This window comes from Sorex araneus, chromosome X (genome assembly GCF_027595985.1).
Source record: "Sorex araneus isolate mSorAra2 chromosome X, mSorAra2.pri, whole genome shotgun sequence".
NCBI lineage: Eukaryota > Metazoa > Chordata > Mammalia > Eulipotyphla > Soricidae > Sorex > Sorex araneus.
The window spans coordinates 107817246-107837897 of NC_073313.1; the positions used below are offsets into that span (position 1 = coordinate 107817246).

A 20652-nucleotide genomic window follows, 5' to 3' on the forward strand; every position below is an offset into this window, starting at 1 on the left:
ATCCACCCTCACTTCCTTCTTATCTGTATTGTTTTGGGTCCACAACCAGCACTTCACAGGGCTTACTTCTGTCTGTACATTCAGGGATTACTCTTGGCAGGGCTCAGGGCTCAAGGGACCCTGTGCGGTGCTAGGGATAGAACATTGGCCCTTCACTCTTCAATACACACACACACACACACACAATCAGTGACCAGATCCTGTCAAGACAACCCCTTGAGCACTTCTCAGATTCATTTACTTTTGCTTTATCCATTATATAGAGCAAAGAGAAAGAACTTGAGAAGTGTGTGGTCTGAAGACTAAAAGAACCTGGGAGTTAGAAGTGCACATGCTCATCTTTCCTGATAACACAGAAGTAGTAATTCCAAAAGATCTTTGTACTCCTGTGTCATTGAAGTGCTATTTACGATGGCCATAGGATCTGGAAACAACCCAGGGGTCCAACAATAGAGGAGTTGGCAATGAAGATGTGATCTAGATACACAGGGAATACCATACTCAAGTCTAACGAAAAACGGAATCTGGAGGCCAGAGCATGCAACAAAACCTGGTTCTATCTCAGGCATTACTTGGTCCCCCAAACATCACCATGAAAACTCCTGAAAACAGGGGTATAGTTAGTTTCTCCTCCCCTCAGTACCCCTGGGTGTGGCCCACATGCCCCCTCACAAAAAATGGGGTGAGGGGTAAGATGGGATCTATGCTGGAGAAAGAACACAATGCAGGGGAGCTCATTAAGTCCAAGGGTCAGTCCCTGATATCAAAACACCAAACAAGGAATGACCCCTGAACATTGCTATGTGTGGCCCAAAAGCCACACAAGTAAAAAAATAAAAATCACACCTTCTGGTACAGCATAGATGGATCTCAAAAGGGCCATGTTAAATGAAGTCTGTCAGAGGAAGGACAAAGAGCAGATAATTTCATTCATCTGTGATAAGTAGATTTGAGAAACTAATCAAGGGATGGATAGTCTCCAATGAAAAGAAATCTTCAGGGGCTGGAGCCATAGTACAGCGGATAGGGCGTTTGCCTTGCACGCGGCCGACCCGGCTTCTAATCCCAGCATCCCATATGGTCCCCTGAGCACCGCCAGGGGTAATTCCTGAGTGAAGAGCCAGGAGTAACCCCTGTGCATCGCCGGGTGTGACCCAAAAACCAAAAAAAAAAAAGAAGAAAAGAAATCTTCAAACTCTGCCAACAGAAACTGAGGTTATGGTACTGGTGGGGGGCATTTGGGTGACTTGAAAGACGTAGGGACAGTAGTGTGGAGGGTTTGGGGCACCATGGTATTTGAAGCAAACCAATAACTATATGTCAAAAGCATAAATAGCAACATTAGTATAATGATGTTTTCTCAATAATAAAAAATTTGGGTGCTCAGACCCACAGCAGATCTCTTACATTCTTTATCAGGTTCTCACAGTGACTTGTAAAACCCATCTACATGATGTAGAAAACAATGCCTCATGTACTGACCATTATCTACTCTTTTTCCCTCATTGCCAGGATAGTGCAGAGATGCCAGAGTATCTAAAGTTCTTGAACATCCGATGCTATTCATTCAGCCAACATTTATTGAACCCCCACTTTGTGCCATGGTCTGTTCTCATTTCTGCATCTAAAACTGTGAGCAAAGTAGATAAATATCGTTGCTTTTATGGAGCTTACATTCCTGTGGAAGGAGACAGGCAGCAAGTATAAAAAGTAAAATATATAATAATCCAAATGATTTCCGTGTCATGGAGAAAAAGATAAAGTGGGATAAAAGGCACAGTGCTATTGATGGGGTGCGAGAACTGCAATTTCAAAATGGGGTGGCCTTATGTAAAGGAAAGGCCTCACTGAAAATGTGACATGTGAGTGAAGTCTTATAGATAAGGGAAAAATTTGCCAAAAGGAGGAAATAAGTGTGAAGTCTGGAGGCAGTAATATTTCCAGAATACTCCAGTAGCAGCAAGAAGGTCAGTGTGTCTATAGCTATGTAATGGAAAGAGAAAGTCATCAGCCGTGAGGTCAGAGAGGTGATATGGGGACTAGTGACATAGGGTCAAATGATTAAAAAGTTTTGATCTTTTATTCTAAGGAAGATGGGAATTCCGGAGGAGGTTGAGCAGAAAATTGACATGATCCAACTCAGTACTTCAAGGGTCACTCAGGAACTATTCTGAGTGAGATTAGAGTATAGCTCAAATTAGAGAGAGCAGTCAATGATGTTTAGAATACTATTATAAGATGATAGTGCCTTCAGCTAGTATTGACTACAGAGGCAGAGAAAAGTCATTGGAGTCTGGATACATATTAAAAGAGAGTCAACAAAGTTTGAGGATCATATGTGAAATGCAACAGAACGAGAGGGATAAAGAGTGGTTGTTGGACAGTTGACCTGTCTAGCTTAGATGATTGGTAATTTCTTAAAGACTGGCTTTTACAAGAACAGACAATGGATGAAGAAACTATGATACATCTACGCAATGGAATAATATGCAGCTGTTAGGAAAAATGAAGTCATGAAATTTGCCTATAAATGGATGAACATGAGAGTATTATGCTGAATGAAATGAGTCAGAAGGAAGGGGACAGATATAGAATAACTGCATTCATTTGTGGTATATAAAAATATATAGTAGAAGACTAATATCCATGGCCAGGGAAAACAAGGACTAGGAGGACAGGTCAGTGGTTGAAATCAACCACAAGTGTATGTGGGGCAGAGGGTAGGTAAGATAAAGAAGAGACTAATATGATAATAATAGCTGGGAATGATCATGCTGGACAAGATCTGAGGGTTAAAAGTAGGTAAAGGGATATTCTTGATATCTTTTCAGTGTCAATATTGTGAACCACATTGCTCAAAAAGAGACAGACAGAGAGAGAAGAAAAGCCCCTGCCATAGAGGCAGGCTGGGGGGTGGGGTTATAGGGTGATGGAAGGTAACTTGGGCACACTGGTGCTAGGAAACATGCACTGGTGAAGGAAAGGGTGTTGGAATATTGTGTGACTGGAATCTTATCATGAAAAGCTTTGTAATGGTCTATTTCATAGTGATTCAATAATTTTTTTAATGACTGGCTTTTCATGGAACTGGTGGAGAAAGGTCATCTGTGACTTTTTTGTCCTTTGTGTTTTTTTCCTTTTCATTTCTGGTTACACCTAGCTGTGCTTAGAGCTTACTCTTGGCTCTATGTTTGGTGATCACTCCTGACTTGACTTGGAGGACACTATGGGGTACCAAAGATTGAACCTTTTTTGACCATATGCAAGGCAAGCGTCCTGCCCACTACACTAGCTCTCTAGTCCCTGTTATTCTTTGTTATGGTTTGCATGTTTGTGTCATTATCCTCCCACTTCCCCATTTATATGTAGAAATCATGACCCCAATGTCACAGCATTTGGAGACAGAGACTTTGGGAGTTAGTTTAGACCCTCCTGAATAGAAGTAGTGTCCTTTTAAGAAGATGGAGAGTTCCTTGCTCTTTCCACCATGTGCAGAAACAACAAAAAGATGGCTGTCTTTGAGCCAGGAAGTAGGCTAGAACCATACCCACAACCCACCAACAGTTTGATTATACCTTCCAGAGTTAGGAGGAAATGCATTTCTGTTGTTTACATCACCTGGCCTATGGTACTTTGATATGGTAGCCTGAACTGCTTAGAGATTTTTCTCCTGGTTATACCTGGACTCAGTAGTAATAGTTGGGATGACTAGCTCTTAGTCTCTTCATGGCCTTTCATGTATGGGGATTGCAGGGCAACATTCTGTATGAATGATTTAAGTGAGAGTGTGTTTTATTTTTGAATGTTGTTATAGTATGTTTTATTTATGGAAATAAGCCAGGAGAGAAGAAATTGCTGGTTAAGTGTGTGTGTAGGAGGCCATGGTGGCCTGAATGCCATTGAGTAGGGGAGAAGAGCCAGGGTCAGGATATAAGTGGGAAGACTGGCATTGACTTCACTCTGGGTAATTCATGTTAATAGGGGTAAACACAGCATATTGGGTTTCAGTACAGAAACGTGGCTAATCATGATAACTTTTGTGTGTTTCAGTCTGAATCCCCTTTACTCAGTAAAGGGGGAAGCAAGGTCATCATCTGAGAGTACAGAAGGAATTGAAGTAACAAAGATCTGAGGAGGGAATGAGGAGATTGCTCAAAGTGCTGAGTACATGCTTTGTATGAGGAAGGTCTGGAATACTACCACAGTATTGCATTGTCCTGAGTACCACGGGGTGTGGTCCCCAAACAAAATTGTGTGGGTGGGGGGAGAGAGAGAGAGGGAGGGAGGGAGAGAGAGGGAAGATTCAATTTTGATCTGAGAGAGAGTAAATGGATGGGGGAAGTATGGTATGATTTCCTAGCAATACAAAGGATTACCCTTGATGTTTGTGCTCACAGATTTGAAGTGAGAACACACAGTACTGTTGTTTTTCTCTAGCCAGGTTCAACTGTGTAGGTGCAAGTGAGGAGGAGGAGGAAGAGATTAGAATTTAATCAGCACTGGGTAGTTTCCAAGATGTGTATAATAATGAGGGGAACAGTGGGAGCCAAAGTTATCTGCCAAGGATGATTCAGATGATGAGCCATAGATTTAAGGAGGCAAAGGGGAGCTTTGAAAGATAGCAGAAAGTTGGTAAAGCCAGTGCATCAGATTCCAGTGGAGTCAAGAAAGGATTGGTGTCAAGGCTAGAGGGAGGAGTAGGAAAGATAGAAGTTACTGTTGAAACATGAAAAGTTTGAGATTATGCAGGGGCTGCAGACATTTGTAATGAGAAGGTCTCAGACATGATCATGGGTCGCTATGCGAATGAGTGACTGGAGTACCCTAGGGTACAAGATCATTGATGACATCAGGCCACACCAGAAGCTTTATCTCAGAAGATGTAGGAATTATCAGGAAATAGGGCAGTGGTTTCTGAGAGGGTGATACCAGTCAGGTAGTGATATCTCCAGCAGAAGGTGGAGGACCATCCCCATACTACTGTAGAAAGTTGTGGAAAGGAAAGCTAGTGGGTAGCATGGCAAGGTGGGTTTGGGTCTCCATGGAGAAGGGAGCGCCAACGGTTTGAAAATAACAATGCAAAGAAGTTACGTGCTCTACGTACATGAAGCAAAGAAGAAACATCTATCACTGTTTAAGAGAGCTCAGCCGAAGTAGACTGCTTGTGGGGAGAATGTTGCTGGAGGTAGTTTGAGCAAGAGCCAAAGGACAAAGGGGTATTCAGAGAGATACTTGAGAACAGCAACCATTTTTTGTTTGTGTTTGGTTTCTGTTCTTTTTGGGCCACACTCTGCAGTGCTTAGAGTTTGCTGCTGGATCTATGCTAAAGAATCAGTGGCAGGTCATCCACTGGCAGGCTCAGGGGATGGGATGCTGAGAATTGATCTCGGGTGAGCCGTATGCAAGGCAAATGTTCTACAGTGGTACTGTCACTCTGGCCCCATGTATACCATTCATTTGGCTGATGTACAGTCTTTTTTTTTTTTTTTGCTTTTTGGGTCATACCCGGCAATGCACAGGGGTTACTCCTGGCTCATGCATTTAGGAATTACTCCTAGCGGTGCTCAGGGGACCATGTGGGATGCTGGGAATCGAACCCGGGTCAGCCGCATGCAAGGCAAATGCCCTACCCGCTGTGCTATTGCTCCAGCCCTTGATACACAGTCATTTGACTGATGAGTTCTCTTGTGACTTCGCTCATCTTGTTCTCATTTCCTGGAATCCTTTTCCTTGCCTTATGCACATGGGACATTTTTCTTTATCTTTTATTTAGTTTGTTATTTAGTGGTGATTGGAACCACACTGGGTGGTATTCAGGGGCTAATCCTGAATAACTTGCTCAGGAGCAAGGCTTGGCAGTGCTGTGCTGGGGATCAAATGAGGCTTTATACCTTTTGACCACCTAGTTCCTGTGTAGCTACTTTGCTCTAATTGCTGCGCTAAGGCTCACTAAGGACCTACACATCGCCAAATCCAGTAGAAGCATTTGTCTTGCTTGCACCTTGCCAGAGACACTTATTCCCAATAGAATTTGCTGTCATGATGCGCTGTTCTCCTTTGGCACTTTCCAATATGGTAGCCACTAGACATTTGCAGTTATTGAACACTTATTATGTAGCTCCTATAGCTGGGGGAGCCACATTCTGAGTTTCATTTCATTTTACTTCATTGAAACATAATCACCAACAAGGATATTGGCAACCTAGAAGTTTATTTTCTGTGTTTTCTTTACTGGTGACTTCCTGGTCATTTGTCCTTAGGTCTTAAATCTCATTCTGTGATTTTCTTTTTCACTAATCTTGTCCACATCCCAAGCTCTGTTTTCTGGCCCCATCCCTCTCCTGAAATGTAAACTCAGACTACAGTCTTGAACTGCCTGGAGAGGGTAGCCTGGCTATCCTATCGGCCTTCTATGTCACTCTACCCCAATCTGACCTTAGCTCTCTCCTAAATCAACTTGCAGTTACTGAAGTCACTGACCCAGGGGTCGCCCTAGATGTTTTCTTTATGTCTGGGCAATTTCCAGGTCATCTTTGTCACTGTGACAGTGCCTGACCAATCTTCAAACATGTGTCTCTGCAGTCCATCGTCCACTCTGCCTCCAGAGCAGTGTGGCCGGCTGAAACATGAACCTGCCCTTGCCCTGTCCTATTCAAAACCTCTCTATGGCCTCTCACATACAGGATAAAGGTCAGATTCCCTAGCTGGGCAAACAAGGTTCTTCAGAACGCACGTGTTTTCCCAGCTTCATCTATTGATACGTGACCCCTCCTATGTGATGTTCCCCTTGTGCAGACCGTCTTCAACATGCATGCATGCTGTGTCACAGTGCCCCCATACCTTTCCTCTAGAGGTCTCTTCTGCCCAGAATGTTTTTTCTTTCCTTCCTTTAAGCTCTAACTTCACCCAACATCTTCTGTCTTCCAAACTTTACCATCTTCTCCAGATCCCCTTCCTCGGTATCCTCATTACTTCCCATGCTTACCTTGTCAGACCATCTCATCATTCATTGGCCAGTTGCGGGGTGCTTCTCCAGGGTTGGGGGCTCTCTTGGTTTCTCCTCAGCCCTCCCCAGTGCCCAGCATGGAGCTGCATTTGTGTATTGGGTCAATGCTGACCAAAGGGGTGAGGTGTAGAAGGGAAGAGGTCAAAGGGATCGGGAAGCAAATTGGAGAAGAAGATAAACTCCCACTCAAGTGTCATCTCCTTGGCCCAAGTCTTTGCTACCTGGGTAGAGAGGAGGAGAGCAAGAGGCCTTGGGAGGCATGTAGGGATCAGCCTTGGCTGCTGGTGGTACAATTGACTTCTTTCCCAGCTCTCATCAAATTCCCTTTTGGCAGGAATTGATTTCACAAAAAAAGCTATTATCTTGGTTTTTCCCTACCTTTTGAGCTGAACTTCTTCTCTCCTCCTGGGATGTGTGACGCTAGTTGAAAATGTCACGGTTTTTCTTCTGGTAGAAAAATAGAATGAAGTTTATGTCTTTAATTTTTCTAAAAATGCTTGCTTCTCTCTTCCTGGAGAAAAACTGGGTTTTCACTGAGATGAACTCAAGAGCCACAGCCAGGTCTATAGAAAAAAATAGACTGATGTGGGTCTGCATCCAATTTGTATAGATCTATGTAGACTACGATCCTCGAGTCCCTCAGTGCTTTCTCTTTTCCTTTCTTTCTCCAAGAAATTAAGTGATCATTTTCTTAAGCGAACATTCCAACAGCAGTGAAAAGGCAGGGGAAAAGAACAAAGTCCCCCTTTATAGAAATGCTCATCCCTGTATCAGGTTCCTATATTCTTTCCCTCTTGGATGAGATTTTGGATGGCTGGAGTGGCCATGATAAAAATAGCAGGTGCCATCTGTGTACCAACCCAGCTGCTGTATTTACTTGTATCTCTCTCTCTTATTCCTCCAGCAACCCCATGGGGCAAATGTTCAGATATGTGAAGATGGCTTTAGAGCAGCAGCAGAATTTGCCCAAGAACACCCCTAGAGGCAACATCAGACATAGGCATCATTCCTACCTCTGACCATAAGGTCTTGGTTTTAAATCTCAAAGTGGTTTTGTTTGTTTGGTTTGGTTTGGGGGCCTAGGCCAGCTATGCTTGGGGATCCCTCCTGGTGGTGCTAGGGGGGACCATATGTGATATTCCTAGCACATATGACCCATCCTAGGATCATTTCTGTTCCTGGGATTGAATTTGGGTCGGCCAAGTGGCTTATCTGCTGTAATATCTCTCTGGCCCTTTTTTGTTTTATTTTTTTCTTATATTGTATTTGTGTTTGGGGGCCATATCTGGCAGTGCTCAGGGCTTATTCTTGGATCTGTGCTCAGATATAACTCCTGTTGGGCTCAGGGAACCAGATGAGGTGCCAGGGATTGAAGCTGGTTTAGCTGTGTGCAGGGCAAGTGCCATACTCACTGTACTCTCTGCCTGGCCCTTGGTTTTGTCTTTTAAAACATTATCTGTAGGCTACTTGATGTTGGTTCCTGCACTTGCCGTGACTTGCCAGGGGCTGTTTGATGCAGGCACAGAGTAGGCGGGGCTGCCCTAGAATGGTGCTGTTGCATAATATGGAGGCCTGGAGTTTACTTAACTTATCTTTTCATTTGGTTTGTTTTTGGTTTCTCAATGTAGGCAACACCGGTCCAAATATCTTTGTGCAAACAAGGGTGGTATGTGGGTTTTGTGTACGTTTGTGTGTTTCGGGAAGGGGCAAGAGTCCTCCAAGTCCTATTGCTGAGCTAAAGGGTTTGGGTCCTGTGGTTCTCTTGCTAGTCTGTGCCTCTGATCTGCCTGTGGAGTGCTTTTCATTTCCAGAACCTACTGAATCCAACCAGTTGCCGGAAGTAGCGAGATGAATCAGAAACCTCCCTGCTCACTGGGACTAAGCAAGAGTGTCATGAGATAGATGATGCAATAGAGAATGAATGAGTCCAAAGTGGGGTGAGGGCAGGCGGCAGTGAGCATCCTAAGAAACATGACTGCTGGCTGCCCTAAGAGTCCCTTCCCCCATAACCGGGCAGGGCAGGTTCAGAGGCTGTAAGGCAGAGGTGGTCTGGGGAGGCGCATGGTGAGGGGAGGCCTGGCTGCAGTGAGAGCCTGCACGCAGCTCTCCTTAGGCCTCCTCCTGGCTGACAACCTTTGCCACTCACATCTTCTTCCTGCAGCCACCGCCTGAGCCATGGGCTATGTCACCACAGCCCAGCTGCCACCAAAGCAAGACAAAATGAGGCGAGAGGGAAGAAAACCTGGGGAGAGCACCGCCCTGGGGAACAGAGTGAGCTCCAGCTTCAGCTCCAGCCTCAGCCCCCCCCATGGCCTTTTCTCGCCAGAGGCCAGGGAAGAACACAGGGCCCAGTGCTCCCATGGGAATGGACAGTAAATTCTCCTGGGGAAGCTGGCATGCTGCCTTGCCACAATATATGTTTTTACAATGGTGGCCACACCAAGGCTTAGGCTTAGACTCTGAGGAACTCTTGCTGAGATAAGGGGACAGATAAGGATAACGATGGTGCTGCAGGTGCTTTACGACAGCTGGGCAGCTAGCTGTTGGCACCCGGAACAATGAGGGCCTGGGTGAGTCTTGAAGTGCAGTCCTCTGCCATTAGCACTTGGGAGTGGGAGAAGGCCAGCCCACCTCCGTTTGTCCATCGGGAAGCTTAGCTTTGTAAAGCAATTTCATTTCCTTGCCATAAAATGGAGGAATGGGTTTGGTGCTTTCAGACAGCTCGCTGTCTCAGAAGGGCTTTAGTTAGCCCGTTTCTCCTTCCTCTTCTCCCCTCATGCCCTTCCCCACAAGGTATTCCTTGGGCCTCTGCCATTCGCCTTTCCCCACTCTCCTTCTACATAGGTGTCTCCCTTACCATTGTGTGCTGAGGATACCTAGAACATCAGCTTCCACTGCTGTTTCAGTTTGGGACTCAAAATGTAAACTGATCAGCCCTGGAAACAACGGGAAGACAAAGGGCTGACTCTGCCTGTGGGAGCCCTAGCTTCAGTCCCCCCCACATACACGGTCCCCCGAGAACTCCGTAGGGTGTCTTCCAAGCACAAGAGCCCCTGAGAGCTGCCCCACAGTTCCCCGAGCACTACCTGGAGTGACTTCCAAGCACAAGATCCTCTGAGCACTGCCAAGTGTGGCCTTCAAACCAAATAGAAACAAAACACTACAGAACTTCCAGCATGGCATGAATTATTGCCTGTGGTTTCCTCCACTTGCTTGGGAAATAGGTAGTCATTCCATTTTCTCCATGAGTAAAACTAAGTTCAGGAGATACCGAGGCTTGCTCAGGACCCTGCAATGGCTAATCCATGTCTGCTCGGCACCAGCACACTCTGACCCTTACATTGATTGGCCACTTGGACTGCATCCTGCTGCCTAAGAGACATTCCCACTTGGATAGTCACACAGACTGCGGTTTCACCTTAGCTAAATTGGCCTCCTTCTCTCATCTTCTGCCTTCTGTTTCTTCTTTTCTTCATGAAAATCTAAGGTATTATCAACCCAATAAGGCCAGGCTAAACCTCTGGCAGAGTGCTTTTCTAGCTCCATCCTCTTCATCATCCCATCTTGTCCCACGCCCTGCCACTTTCCTGTATTTTGCTTTTCTTCAGCTCCACTCAGTACCTTTCAAATAATAATCGTCTTCACTAGTTGAATTCTTGTCCTTCTTTGCAGTCTCACTGCCTCAGTTGGCCAGACTGAGCTTCTCCAGGCACACATTCTCTAGAGATCCCAACCTTTTACTGCCTGGAGGCCCTGCAGTAGAGGTCAAAGTTGGCCCCAGGGGCGAGGCATAGTCCCTCCAGAAGTTATACTTTGTTTGATCTATTGAACATTCTAATTATTTACCCGGATGCAGAAACCAGGAAATGCTCATAACCATATTTCTTTGTGTTTGTGATTTGGATGCCGCTCCTGGTGGTGCTCAGGAACGATCCCTATCTCTGTGCTCTGTGGTCACACCTGGCAGTGTTCAGGGGATGTGCGGGTACTAGGGATTGAAGCAGATTCAGCTGCCTCCAGAGTGGTTCAGTGCTGTACTCTCTGACTGGAGAGTTTCTATCTTCTCTTGCAAAAGGGAGGGGCTAGTACTTTGGGACCCAAGTCCCCACCAGGTAGTGAATACATGAACCTGTCTTGTGGCTGCCTCCTTTAGAGAGCCTGGGATTTCCATCTGGCCAGTCTCCAGGGGTCCGAAATATTTTTTCGACCCGGGTCACTCTCCTGTTTGCTTGGTCTAGTGAAGCAGTTAGTTATCTGCTCCTGTGCCTGGAACATTGGGGAGGACAGGAGGAAAGCCCCAGCTCTCAGCTTGGTGGCAGCCTGTGACTCTCCCTTCTGTTCACCAGTGGCCACTTGGACATCTTGGGAGACCCACAAGGGTCTTAGAGCCCTCTGATAGCCCCTTGTAGCCCCTTAAGACCCCTTATAGCCCATCGAGCCATTAGTCTCCATCCTCCCGACTGCTTTGCTCCCACTGCTGTCTGCCCACAGGCAGGCTGCTACTCTGGAATGCCAGCGGCCCCCTGACCTTATTCATTTGTCCTTCATTTGCTGTCTACCAAGACGTCCCTTTGCTCCTTTCATAGCCATGCAAGCTGGGTTCTGCCATGTCCTCCCTAGACCAAGTGGCCCAAACTCTGGCTATCACACTAATCACACTGGGTTCTAAATTGGTGACTGACTTGTCTTCCTCCCCTGGCCTCTTGACTTCCCATCCCCAAAGATGGCGCAGGGCGTAGAAATGGAATCAGTGCCTAAGGAAATCATAAAATCAGTGACAGTCTGAAGGGAAAAACTTGTCCAGGATATCATCTTGCCATCTACTTTCTTGGGATGCAAAGCTCCAGATTCTTTTTATTCTGGAGCACCCCTCTTAGTCTTCCTTCATTCACAGCAACACCCACACCATCGTAGAAATCATACTCTCGCTCTGCCAGCTCTGGACTCCATCCAGGCCCACTGGGATGTTTGCGCCAAGTGAGGAGAGAGGGAAAAATGTGTCATTCTTGCTGTTCTGGAGGGAGGGAGCTATTGTCTAACAGCTGGGAAATGGCACTACCATTGGATATGACACAATCTTAAGTTATAGGAATAATAATTCTGGTTCAGTAATGATTTCATCTAATACACATTAAATACTTAGATTGTGTGTGGCAGCTCCCACATGAAAAGCTCTGATGATATTGGGTCTAGAGAAATAGTACAGGATTTAAATTCCTTGCCTTGTATACAGTGGCACCCAGTTCCATCTCTTGTATCACATGGTCCACCAAAAGTGTTTCCTGAGCATGTAGGCAGGAGTAAGCCTTGGGCCAGCTGTCATCCCAAACCAGAACCCCAGAAAGATACTATTTCCTTTATAACTCACCAATCAAAAACTATTATCTCCACTTTATAGACAAATACACAGGTTTAATAAATTTAACAGCTTTTGGGGGGGGGGTGTGGAGAGATAGTATGGGGAAAAGCCTTGCATTCCGCCAACACAAGTTCAATTCGCAGCATTTGCCAGCCCATGAACATCCCTGGGAGGACTCTGAAACGTAGTCAGGTGTAGTTCAAGCAAAACCAAACCGAAAACAATTTTTCCAGAGTTCCACAGCCAGTCGTAGAATCTAGAATTGAAACCAAAATCTGTCTGACATCGAAGTTAACATTCTTAACCCCTGTGTTGTACTTTACTAATGATATTCCTCTGTAGAAACATGGAGAAGTGATTAAACTAGCCTGAAGAGGGACAGGGGGAGAGTCCAAAGGACTCGAGCACATGCTTTATATGTAAGAGGCCCAGATTCTATCCCGAGCACTGCATGACCCTGGGCACTGAGCTATAAGTCCCCCCTTCTCTCCCCCAAGCTCTTGCTGAATGCAACCCCTAACTGAAAGTAATAAAATAAGCCTAAAAATATGAACATGCAATTATATACATAATGAGTTATTTGAGGGCCTTTTTGCCATATCCAGTGCCTATTCCTGGCTCTGTGCTTGGGAATCACTCTTGGCAGTGCTTGGAGAACCCATGGCGTGCCAGGAATCTGGGCATCCTACATGCAAAGTGCATGCTCAGTCCCTTGAGCTATATCTCCAGCTCAATATTCTAGTATTGTTTGGATTTTTGGTTTGGCTTTTGGATTTGGAGTCACACCTGGTGGTACTATAGGCTTACGCCCAGCCCCATGTTCAGGAGTCTTTCCTGGCAGGGCTTAGGGGACCATATGAGTTGCCAGGGATCCAGTGTGGATAAGCCACATGCAAGACAAGCACCCTATCAGCTGCACTATCTCTGTAGCCCTGCTGCTATTCCAATTCTTAATTAAGAAAAAAACCTGCTAAGACATAGTACAGGGGATTTTGAACTGTGTCACACGCTAGCTCTGTGTTTGAAGAGGCGCGTGTTGGAGGTGATTTTCTTCATTTTCCTCTGTCTCGCTTTGGTTTCTTAAGGAATGCTAAATGTTCTTTCCTAAGTGTTCATTACTTTTCAAATTTAAAAGCCTTTTTATAATGGCCTCCCACTAAGCATAGGGTGAAGCTGAGGCTGGGAAGCTAGTGATTCATTTCCAAGCTGAGCACTTGGGTGGTCTGTGGAGTGGCTATCACCGAGCTGTGCAAGAAGTGTCCTCTGCACCTGCATCCCCAAGGGGGCCAAAGAAGAGAAGTGGGTCACCAGCGAGGGGCACCGTCTCACTGTCTCCCCTTTTCCTCCAGGTGCTTACACCCCAGAGCCCCTCCGCAGTTTCCAGTGGGCCCTTCTCTCCACTGGCCTCATGTTCTTTTATCACTTCACCGTCTTGCAGATTTTGGGCCTGGTAAGTTGGGTTCTCTCCCCTCTGTTTGGAGGTCTCCATAAATCTTGCTAATCCTGGCTGATGTTGCTGCTTGATCGGTTTGTTTTGAAAATCCAAGGATGCCAAAGGCCGGGATGTCACATTGTTTGTCTGGGTTGCTGATTTACGCTCCTAAGAGTTTCCGGAATCCTTCCAGAGAGCCGGTTTCTCTACTCCCCAGAGGGGCTCACAGGCCCTTTAGTCCTGGCCTCTCAGGGTGGCAGAACCTGAGCTGCCACTGGAAAGTGGTTTGCTGTGCCCTCTCCTCCACACCACTGGGAAGCAGAATCTTCACCTGGCCACAGGCTTGGGAGAAGCTTCTATCCTGGGGTTCCTTCTGGGCCTACTCCTAGGCCCTGAGCGCTCCGGCCAGTGGAAGTGTGGTATTGGCTAGCTGTGGCATTCTTACGTGTTCCAAATTGCCCACAGAGTGGCAATTGGCTGGACTCGGGAGTTGAGTTCTGTGGAGTCCGTGGCTGCTGAGTGCATGGATAGCTTTTGGTGGCTGAGCAAGGAAGGAGAAGCTGGAGGTGCTGATGCGGGGGGCTCTCAGGAGACTGACATTTGAGGTGTGGCTCTACCAGTGCTCTGTGTCACAACTCCCCTTTGAGGGTGTGGTCTCCAGCCTTCTCTGCCATGGGCCAAACGCCCAGTATCTCTGAGCAGAGATGAAGACTCATCTCTCCAGTGGATGGGCTGCAAGGGCATTACGAGGACGCTGAGCGGTGCTGTGGCTGTGCTTGGGGCCCGAGGGACGTGTCTGGTTTTATGCGTGAGTGGCATTAATGTGACACTGGCTGGTGGAACATTGCATGGCCTAGGAGGACTAGGACCTGTGACCAGTATCACCAGTCCCTTTGTAGAAGCAGTCGCTGTCGTCTCTCCCCATTCCTCCTGTGGTGTATTGCTCTGCTCTGGTTTGTGGGAGCCACAGGAGCTCCTTGCCAGTGGCATGACGGTTTCCTGTGCTGTATGGAGGAAGTGGTCTGAGCTTCCCACCCTTCCTCTGCCCAAGCTCTCCTGGGACTCTGGATCCTGGGGTTGATACGGTCCTCCTGTCACCAGACAGATGATGCTCTGGTGTAGGCCTGGCTCAGTACGTGCCTCCTACAGGGAAGGCTCTGCTCACCCCATTCATCTCCATTCCACCCATCCATCTGTCATGAGTCCGTTACAGGTGCCACTGTCCTCAGGAAATCTTCGCTGAGGATTCACTCCATTCGGTGCGCTCCGCCGATCTCCACATGGTGAGGAGAGCTTGGCGAGCACCGTCCAGTTTTGAGGTCACTTGTGGAGGCAGGGACCATGCTGTCAATCTCTCCAGGGACTAAGCACATGGTAGATGCTTAGGAAACAGCAACCATCTCCGGACCCCACTGGATGGCAAGACTGTGCAAAAACCTAAGAGCTTTTTTTTTTTTCCTGCACACACTCCCCGACCCCCGCCCGCCCTTCTACCTTAGCTCCCCAGGGCTTGAGCTTGGATGTGCTCGGAAAACCTCTGGGTGAGAAATCCCTCCAATGAACAGGCAGAGGTTGGTCAATCTCGCCTTGTCTAGTTCCCCGTTATTAAATAGCGGTGGCCGAATTGGCGAAAGCCAGAGAAAGCCTAAGGATGGTGAACGCTCACTTTACCTCCCTTGTCCCTGCAGGTCACCGAAGTGAATTTGAACAACATGCTGTGTCCGGCCATCTCAGACCCATTCTACGGCCCCTGGTATCGCATCTGGGCCTCGGGACACCAGACTCTCATGACCATGACCCACGGGAAGCTGGTTATCCTGTTCTCATACATGGCTGGGCCCTTGTGTAAATATCTGCTAGATTTGCTTCGGCTTCCAGCCAAGAAAATAGACTGAAGGTGCTTGTGTTGTTGTTTTTTTTTTTTCTCTCCCCGAGGAAACAAGTCCTGACTTGACTTGGAGAACACCCAGTTCTTGATGAAATCATGGGAGAGGGCAGTAGGGTGTTTGGTGCATTTCTTCTTTCTTATTCTCCATCCATCTCTTCCACCACTCTTCCCCACTTTTGCCCCCAGGACTTCTCCTGGAGCCTGGGGTGTAGTGCTGAGGGCTGGCTCTTTCCTCCTTCCTTTGGTTGGTCTCTTTCTCTTGGTTCTTTGTGGCCTTACTGGCAGTCAGTTTCTTTCTGCCGGTTGGTTCTTCCTGCTGGTCGGTGCTTTAACAGCAGCTGGTTGAAAAGAAAGGGTACAACAGGCAGTTATTCTTTTGGCATTGAAACGGTGAGATTGGGCTGTCTTTTATTCTGCCACTGCCAGGGACTTTCAGGCTCATACTGGGGTCCCCTTTTGCATCCAGAGTATCCCCCACCATCATGGGGACTGAGGCCTTGTTTCTATACCAGCGGTCAGCGGAGAGCCAAGGGATTTCCCAGCTCATGGCCGAAATAGAACTGGCCAGCTTCTTCATACTGGTGTCCCATGACTTGAAGCAAGTAGCCAACCAACCACTCCCTCCAGGAGGCTGCCTGGGGTGAGAGGTGGGAGCACTGCCCAGCCCCAGGACTGCATTTCATGCAGGATGTTGGCGAGCTGTGGTAATTGGCGATCCAAATTGAACACGGTTCCAGCGGCCGCAAGTGGTAATCATAGGCAGGACCCCAGTCAATCAGCATGTGAGAACAGAGGATGGACAACTGAAGCCAATCTCAATCAGAAGGGAGCAGAGATTAATCAACACAAGGGTTAGCTTGAGCAAACGGTCATTTCAATTATAAGCTCCAATTTAGTTGAATGTTAATAATAGATGCCGTTTTCATCCAGAGTGCCCCTTGAACATTGGTTCTCTGCCTGCCAGCCCCCTGTCTTAAAAGGCAGCTTTCGGGCAGAATGAGCTCCATGTGGATATTTTTGCTTTTTTAAAAATCTGTTTCAGTTTTTCTATTTTGGCTGATCGGTTTTTGCATGTTGATGTTTGGAGAATATTTTGTTTCTGGGCCTGATTTTGGAGATACTCTTGTAGATCAATTTCAGTAGTGGTTGTCATGTCGACATCATGGGTTTGAACTGATGTGGCCACTGGCAGCATAGTCTGAAGTGAGATGTCCCTGAGGCCAGACTTAGTGCTGACTTGGTGGGGAGAGGGGCCAGGGCACACATTCTCTCATGCCCACCCCTAAATTCATGTCTAGGTGCCACTCACCTAGAGTGGCAGAGTCCAGGCTATCAGGCCCCATTGCAGGAGGGTCAGTTGCTCTAAAAGGACCACCTTTAGTTCCTCGAGTTAAATGCCGTCATGCGTGGACCTCAAGAAGGGAGGCAGTGGTGGAGTGCTTGCGGGCTCCTGGTGGTCCTTTCCTTGGAACCTCAGAACAGATTGGCTGAAGAACAGAAACAAACGGTTCAATAACCTCGTCGGCTGGGCTCCTTTCCTGCCTGCCACTCTAGGCTTCCCAGTGTTCTAGGGCCATTGCCAGTATTGCAGCTGTTACTGTATTAGACCTGGATAGAGCCTCGGCATCTCCCTGGGCGGGATGTTAGCAAGCAGGCCTACAGGCAGCCGCCAAACGCCAGAGATTGTGTCTGAGCGAGTAGACACCCAGGGCAGCAGCCATAGGAGGGACCACCTTTTACAGAGGCCTGCTGGCTTGGAAGTGTGCATTCCCGAGGGTGGGAGTGGAACCCCAGTGCTCTTATTCCCCCTGAACTCCTGTTGATGCACACACTTGGCGGTGGGCCCTCCTAAAGGGCTTAGCCCCACAGTTCTGTATGCCTCTCACCCCAGGCTTGCCATTCCGCACAGACCTCTCTTGGGTGGTTGGGTTCATCCTGCCTGGCGTAAATTGTTGCCTGTGGGGATGACTGATAAGGAAATATGCCTGGCTCCTAATGTCCTTGGCCTCTTCACAAAAGGAAAGGTTGGAAGAAGATTGTGGCAGGTTGTCAGCAGCCTTTGGGCCTGTCTTGTCCTCTGCCAGGACACAGAGACATGTAGACTCTCAGCTGGGAGCTGCAGCTTGGGTGGGCCAGGTGTTCCAGACGTGAGTCTACAGCCCCCACCCACCGACATCTGCCTGTCTCTGACATGGTTCAGGTTGTGAATTGGCGTGGACCTTCCCCCACGCTGGCATGTATGCCCCTTCCCTTTGTTCTGGCTACTACTCAGCATCCCATTTCTGCCCAATGCTTTCTGATGCTTACAGGAGAGGTGAGAGTGCAAGCTACATGCCTGGCAGGGTTGGGCAAGAGAGATACAGCTTGGGTGGGAAGTGGGAGTGGAAACCTGGTCCTTGAGGATCTTGGCTGCCTCAGAGATACGGAGATGAGACACAGAGTGAACCTGTTCTGCAAACTTCACCGGAATTTGGAACCTGTACTGGAGGTGTTGTGGGTGCAGCAGGCATCTGAGCTGGTTTGTACCATACTGGTGTGTACCACCTGGCAGCATCTGGGAGCCTGGCATGCGTGTGTGCACACATGTGTCTGAGACAGTGTTTGTCAGATGGACCTTTTGCTTGCAAACAAACAGCCCAGCCAGGGAAAGGAGTGCTTCCTCAGGTACCAAGGTGGCCTTGGCCGAGGATCAGGGCAAACAGAAATAGTTGCTTTAGCCAGCCAGCTTGTGGCATCCACTAGGAAGAGCAAAGAGGGACCAATCTGCTTGCAGCTAACCCCCCAAATTAAAATCAGTCAAAACCAAGTCTTTGATTCAGTCCACCAAAGATGAGCTGGCCCATCTTTGTCCATCAATGTTTTCCTCTCTGTGAAGCCAGGGACCTGGTCTCCCCATGTCAACCCTCTATTCCAGCTGGTCACGTAGTCAGGAGCTTTGGGGGCCTTGTGAGAGCACAGTTCCAATCGAGTACTCCATCCTAGCTATCAGATCATCCCTTGGGCTGTGCTTCCTCCCCCGCCCAACAACGTGCTCTTTGTGCTCATTGATAATTGATCATTGATAATTCAGTGTTTGGTGGGGCCCAGCCACTCCCTCTCCCCACACAACCAGTGACGTATCAGCAGGTAGTGGTCCTGGGGCTGCCAGCACCCCTGAGGGAGTCAGAAGGAGTGAGGGAGAGGAATGGACGGACTGAACCTGTCTGGGAGGAAGAATGCTGGTGTGGCTGGTGTAGCACCAGGAGTTGGCAAGAAGGAGCGTTTTTTGAACTGACCGTGGCTGTACTTGATAAGGCCCATGCTGGCAAGCGGCGCCCTGCTAGAGCGGGGCTGTGTCTGCATCTGTGACAGGAATTTTCTTCCTCTTCTGTATATAGTATGCGCCCATCGGGGCTCCGGAACCTCTAGTCGCTGGTTGTGTTAGTGACAATTTGGTGCACTGCTTCGCTACTCATGGCACGAAACACCCAAAACCAAAAGTCACTCGGAGCAAAGCTGTTGTTCAGGAAGCTCGCTTGCTTGCACTGTCAGTGTTGTGCTTTATTTTTAAGATTCTTTTTTTTTCTGGATTGGTCTCCTTGAGGCAGGGGTGTGAGGTAGGCCTCGACCCCTTTTCTCCCACCTTCCTCCCATTCCTTCTCTTATGATGGAGTTGTGAGGTAGCAGGCAGCCCGGCTTTGTCCCATCCATCAGGCCTCCTCAGCTTGTCTTTGGGACTTGTCTTCCTATCAGACAGGAGGGCCCAGGCTTGTCTGTCAGGCTGGTCCCAGGGTGGCCTCTGTTCCCCTGAGTTGCGGGGTTTTGCGTGATGCGTCCATGCTTTTGTAAAACCTTTTGCTTGTATGGAAACTGTTTTTGTACTCACCTTTGGAAGAAAATCATCTTGGATGTATGTGCTTCCTTAATTTTAGACTTAGGCTTTTTTTTGGTTGACCACACTGAATAAAAAGGACTTAATACTGTTAAAATGTTTGATTTCTTTGCTGTTATTAAAAGATTTCTGAGAACCTAGGCGTCTTGGCTTTGCTTCCCGGAACCCTCACAGAAGGTCCTCTGCTTTGGAAAATAGAGAAGCGGCCGTTGGTCCTCTATGCCTAAACTCCCAGATGGCAGCTGGCTCCCAGCCCAGCTCCACCCCTGAGAGCCTTGGAGTCGGACATGGGGGTCAGCATCTGTCTGCAATTCCTGCTCCCACCGGGCCCTCAGCACGCCACCACCTTTTGCTGTTAGCACTGTTATCTGCTAGGATGATTTTTTAAGCGTTTGTGGAGGACTAAGCTAGATAAGGCAAACTGAAACCAAATGTGTCCAGGCCCCTCCATGCCAGATTTTCTGAAGCCATACTTTGTGGCAATCCGGGTTGGACCTTCCCATGGAGAAGGCGCAAGATAGCCCTGTGCATTGGGAGCATTTGAACCGGCCTTGCCAAGGCTATCTTCAGGGAAACCTGTGGCGACTAAGCCCATTTGGGTAGCCTTTATGCCAGACAATGGCCCTGCTCTACTACTGCGGCTGCTTCTGGAAGGGATATAACACGCCAATGTGTTCCCTATGCAAATGGGTCTCCTTGGCCTTTAGCTGGGCCCCTGACTATGGCTGACACTGCATCTCTCAATCCTGGGCTCTAAAAACGAATAACTTCGGTGAGTTCTTGGTCCTTCTGCCACCCCAGGTTCTCCATCAGTGAAGCACTTGCTCCAGGCCTGTGCCAAGCATGATGGCTTTAAGTCCATTCACATATATTCTGACCCCATGCCTCCCCTGTGGGCACAGCCCAATGATTGGTCCTGCTGTTCCTGTGTTGTCGGCAGAAACAGAAAAGGGAGACTTGCAACTGATTTCTGGAGGAGCTAAGAGGTCACGGCAGATTTGTTAGATGCCAGTGACTGTGCTTTGCATTCTCCCTTGGACTTCCCCGGAACTCTGATGTGCTTTCTTGAAATGGGAGGAGAGCTGGGCAGGGCACT

At 47.9% G+C, this 20652-nt stretch overlaps 1 protein-coding gene across 8 annotated transcripts in view; it reads left to right on the plus strand.

Moving 5' to 3' along the window:
- Positions 1-19696, plus strand: part of TMEM164 (transmembrane protein 164) — a 187807-nt gene extending 168111 nt beyond the window's left edge. For 7 of the 8 annotated variants that reach the window (XM_055119732.1, XM_055119730.1, XM_055119728.1 and 4 more), the window contains 2 exons: positions 13715-13815; positions 15486-19696. In XM_055119732.1, the coding sequence (XP_054975707.1) occupies positions 13715-13815; positions 15486-15692 (308 nt within the window). In that variant the 3' untranslated portion in view covers positions 15693-19696. The remainder of the gene's footprint in view (positions 1-13714; positions 13816-15485) is intronic. The other variant, XM_055119731.1, reaches the window with a different exon arrangement.
- Positions 19697-20652: the final 956 nt, after the last annotated feature.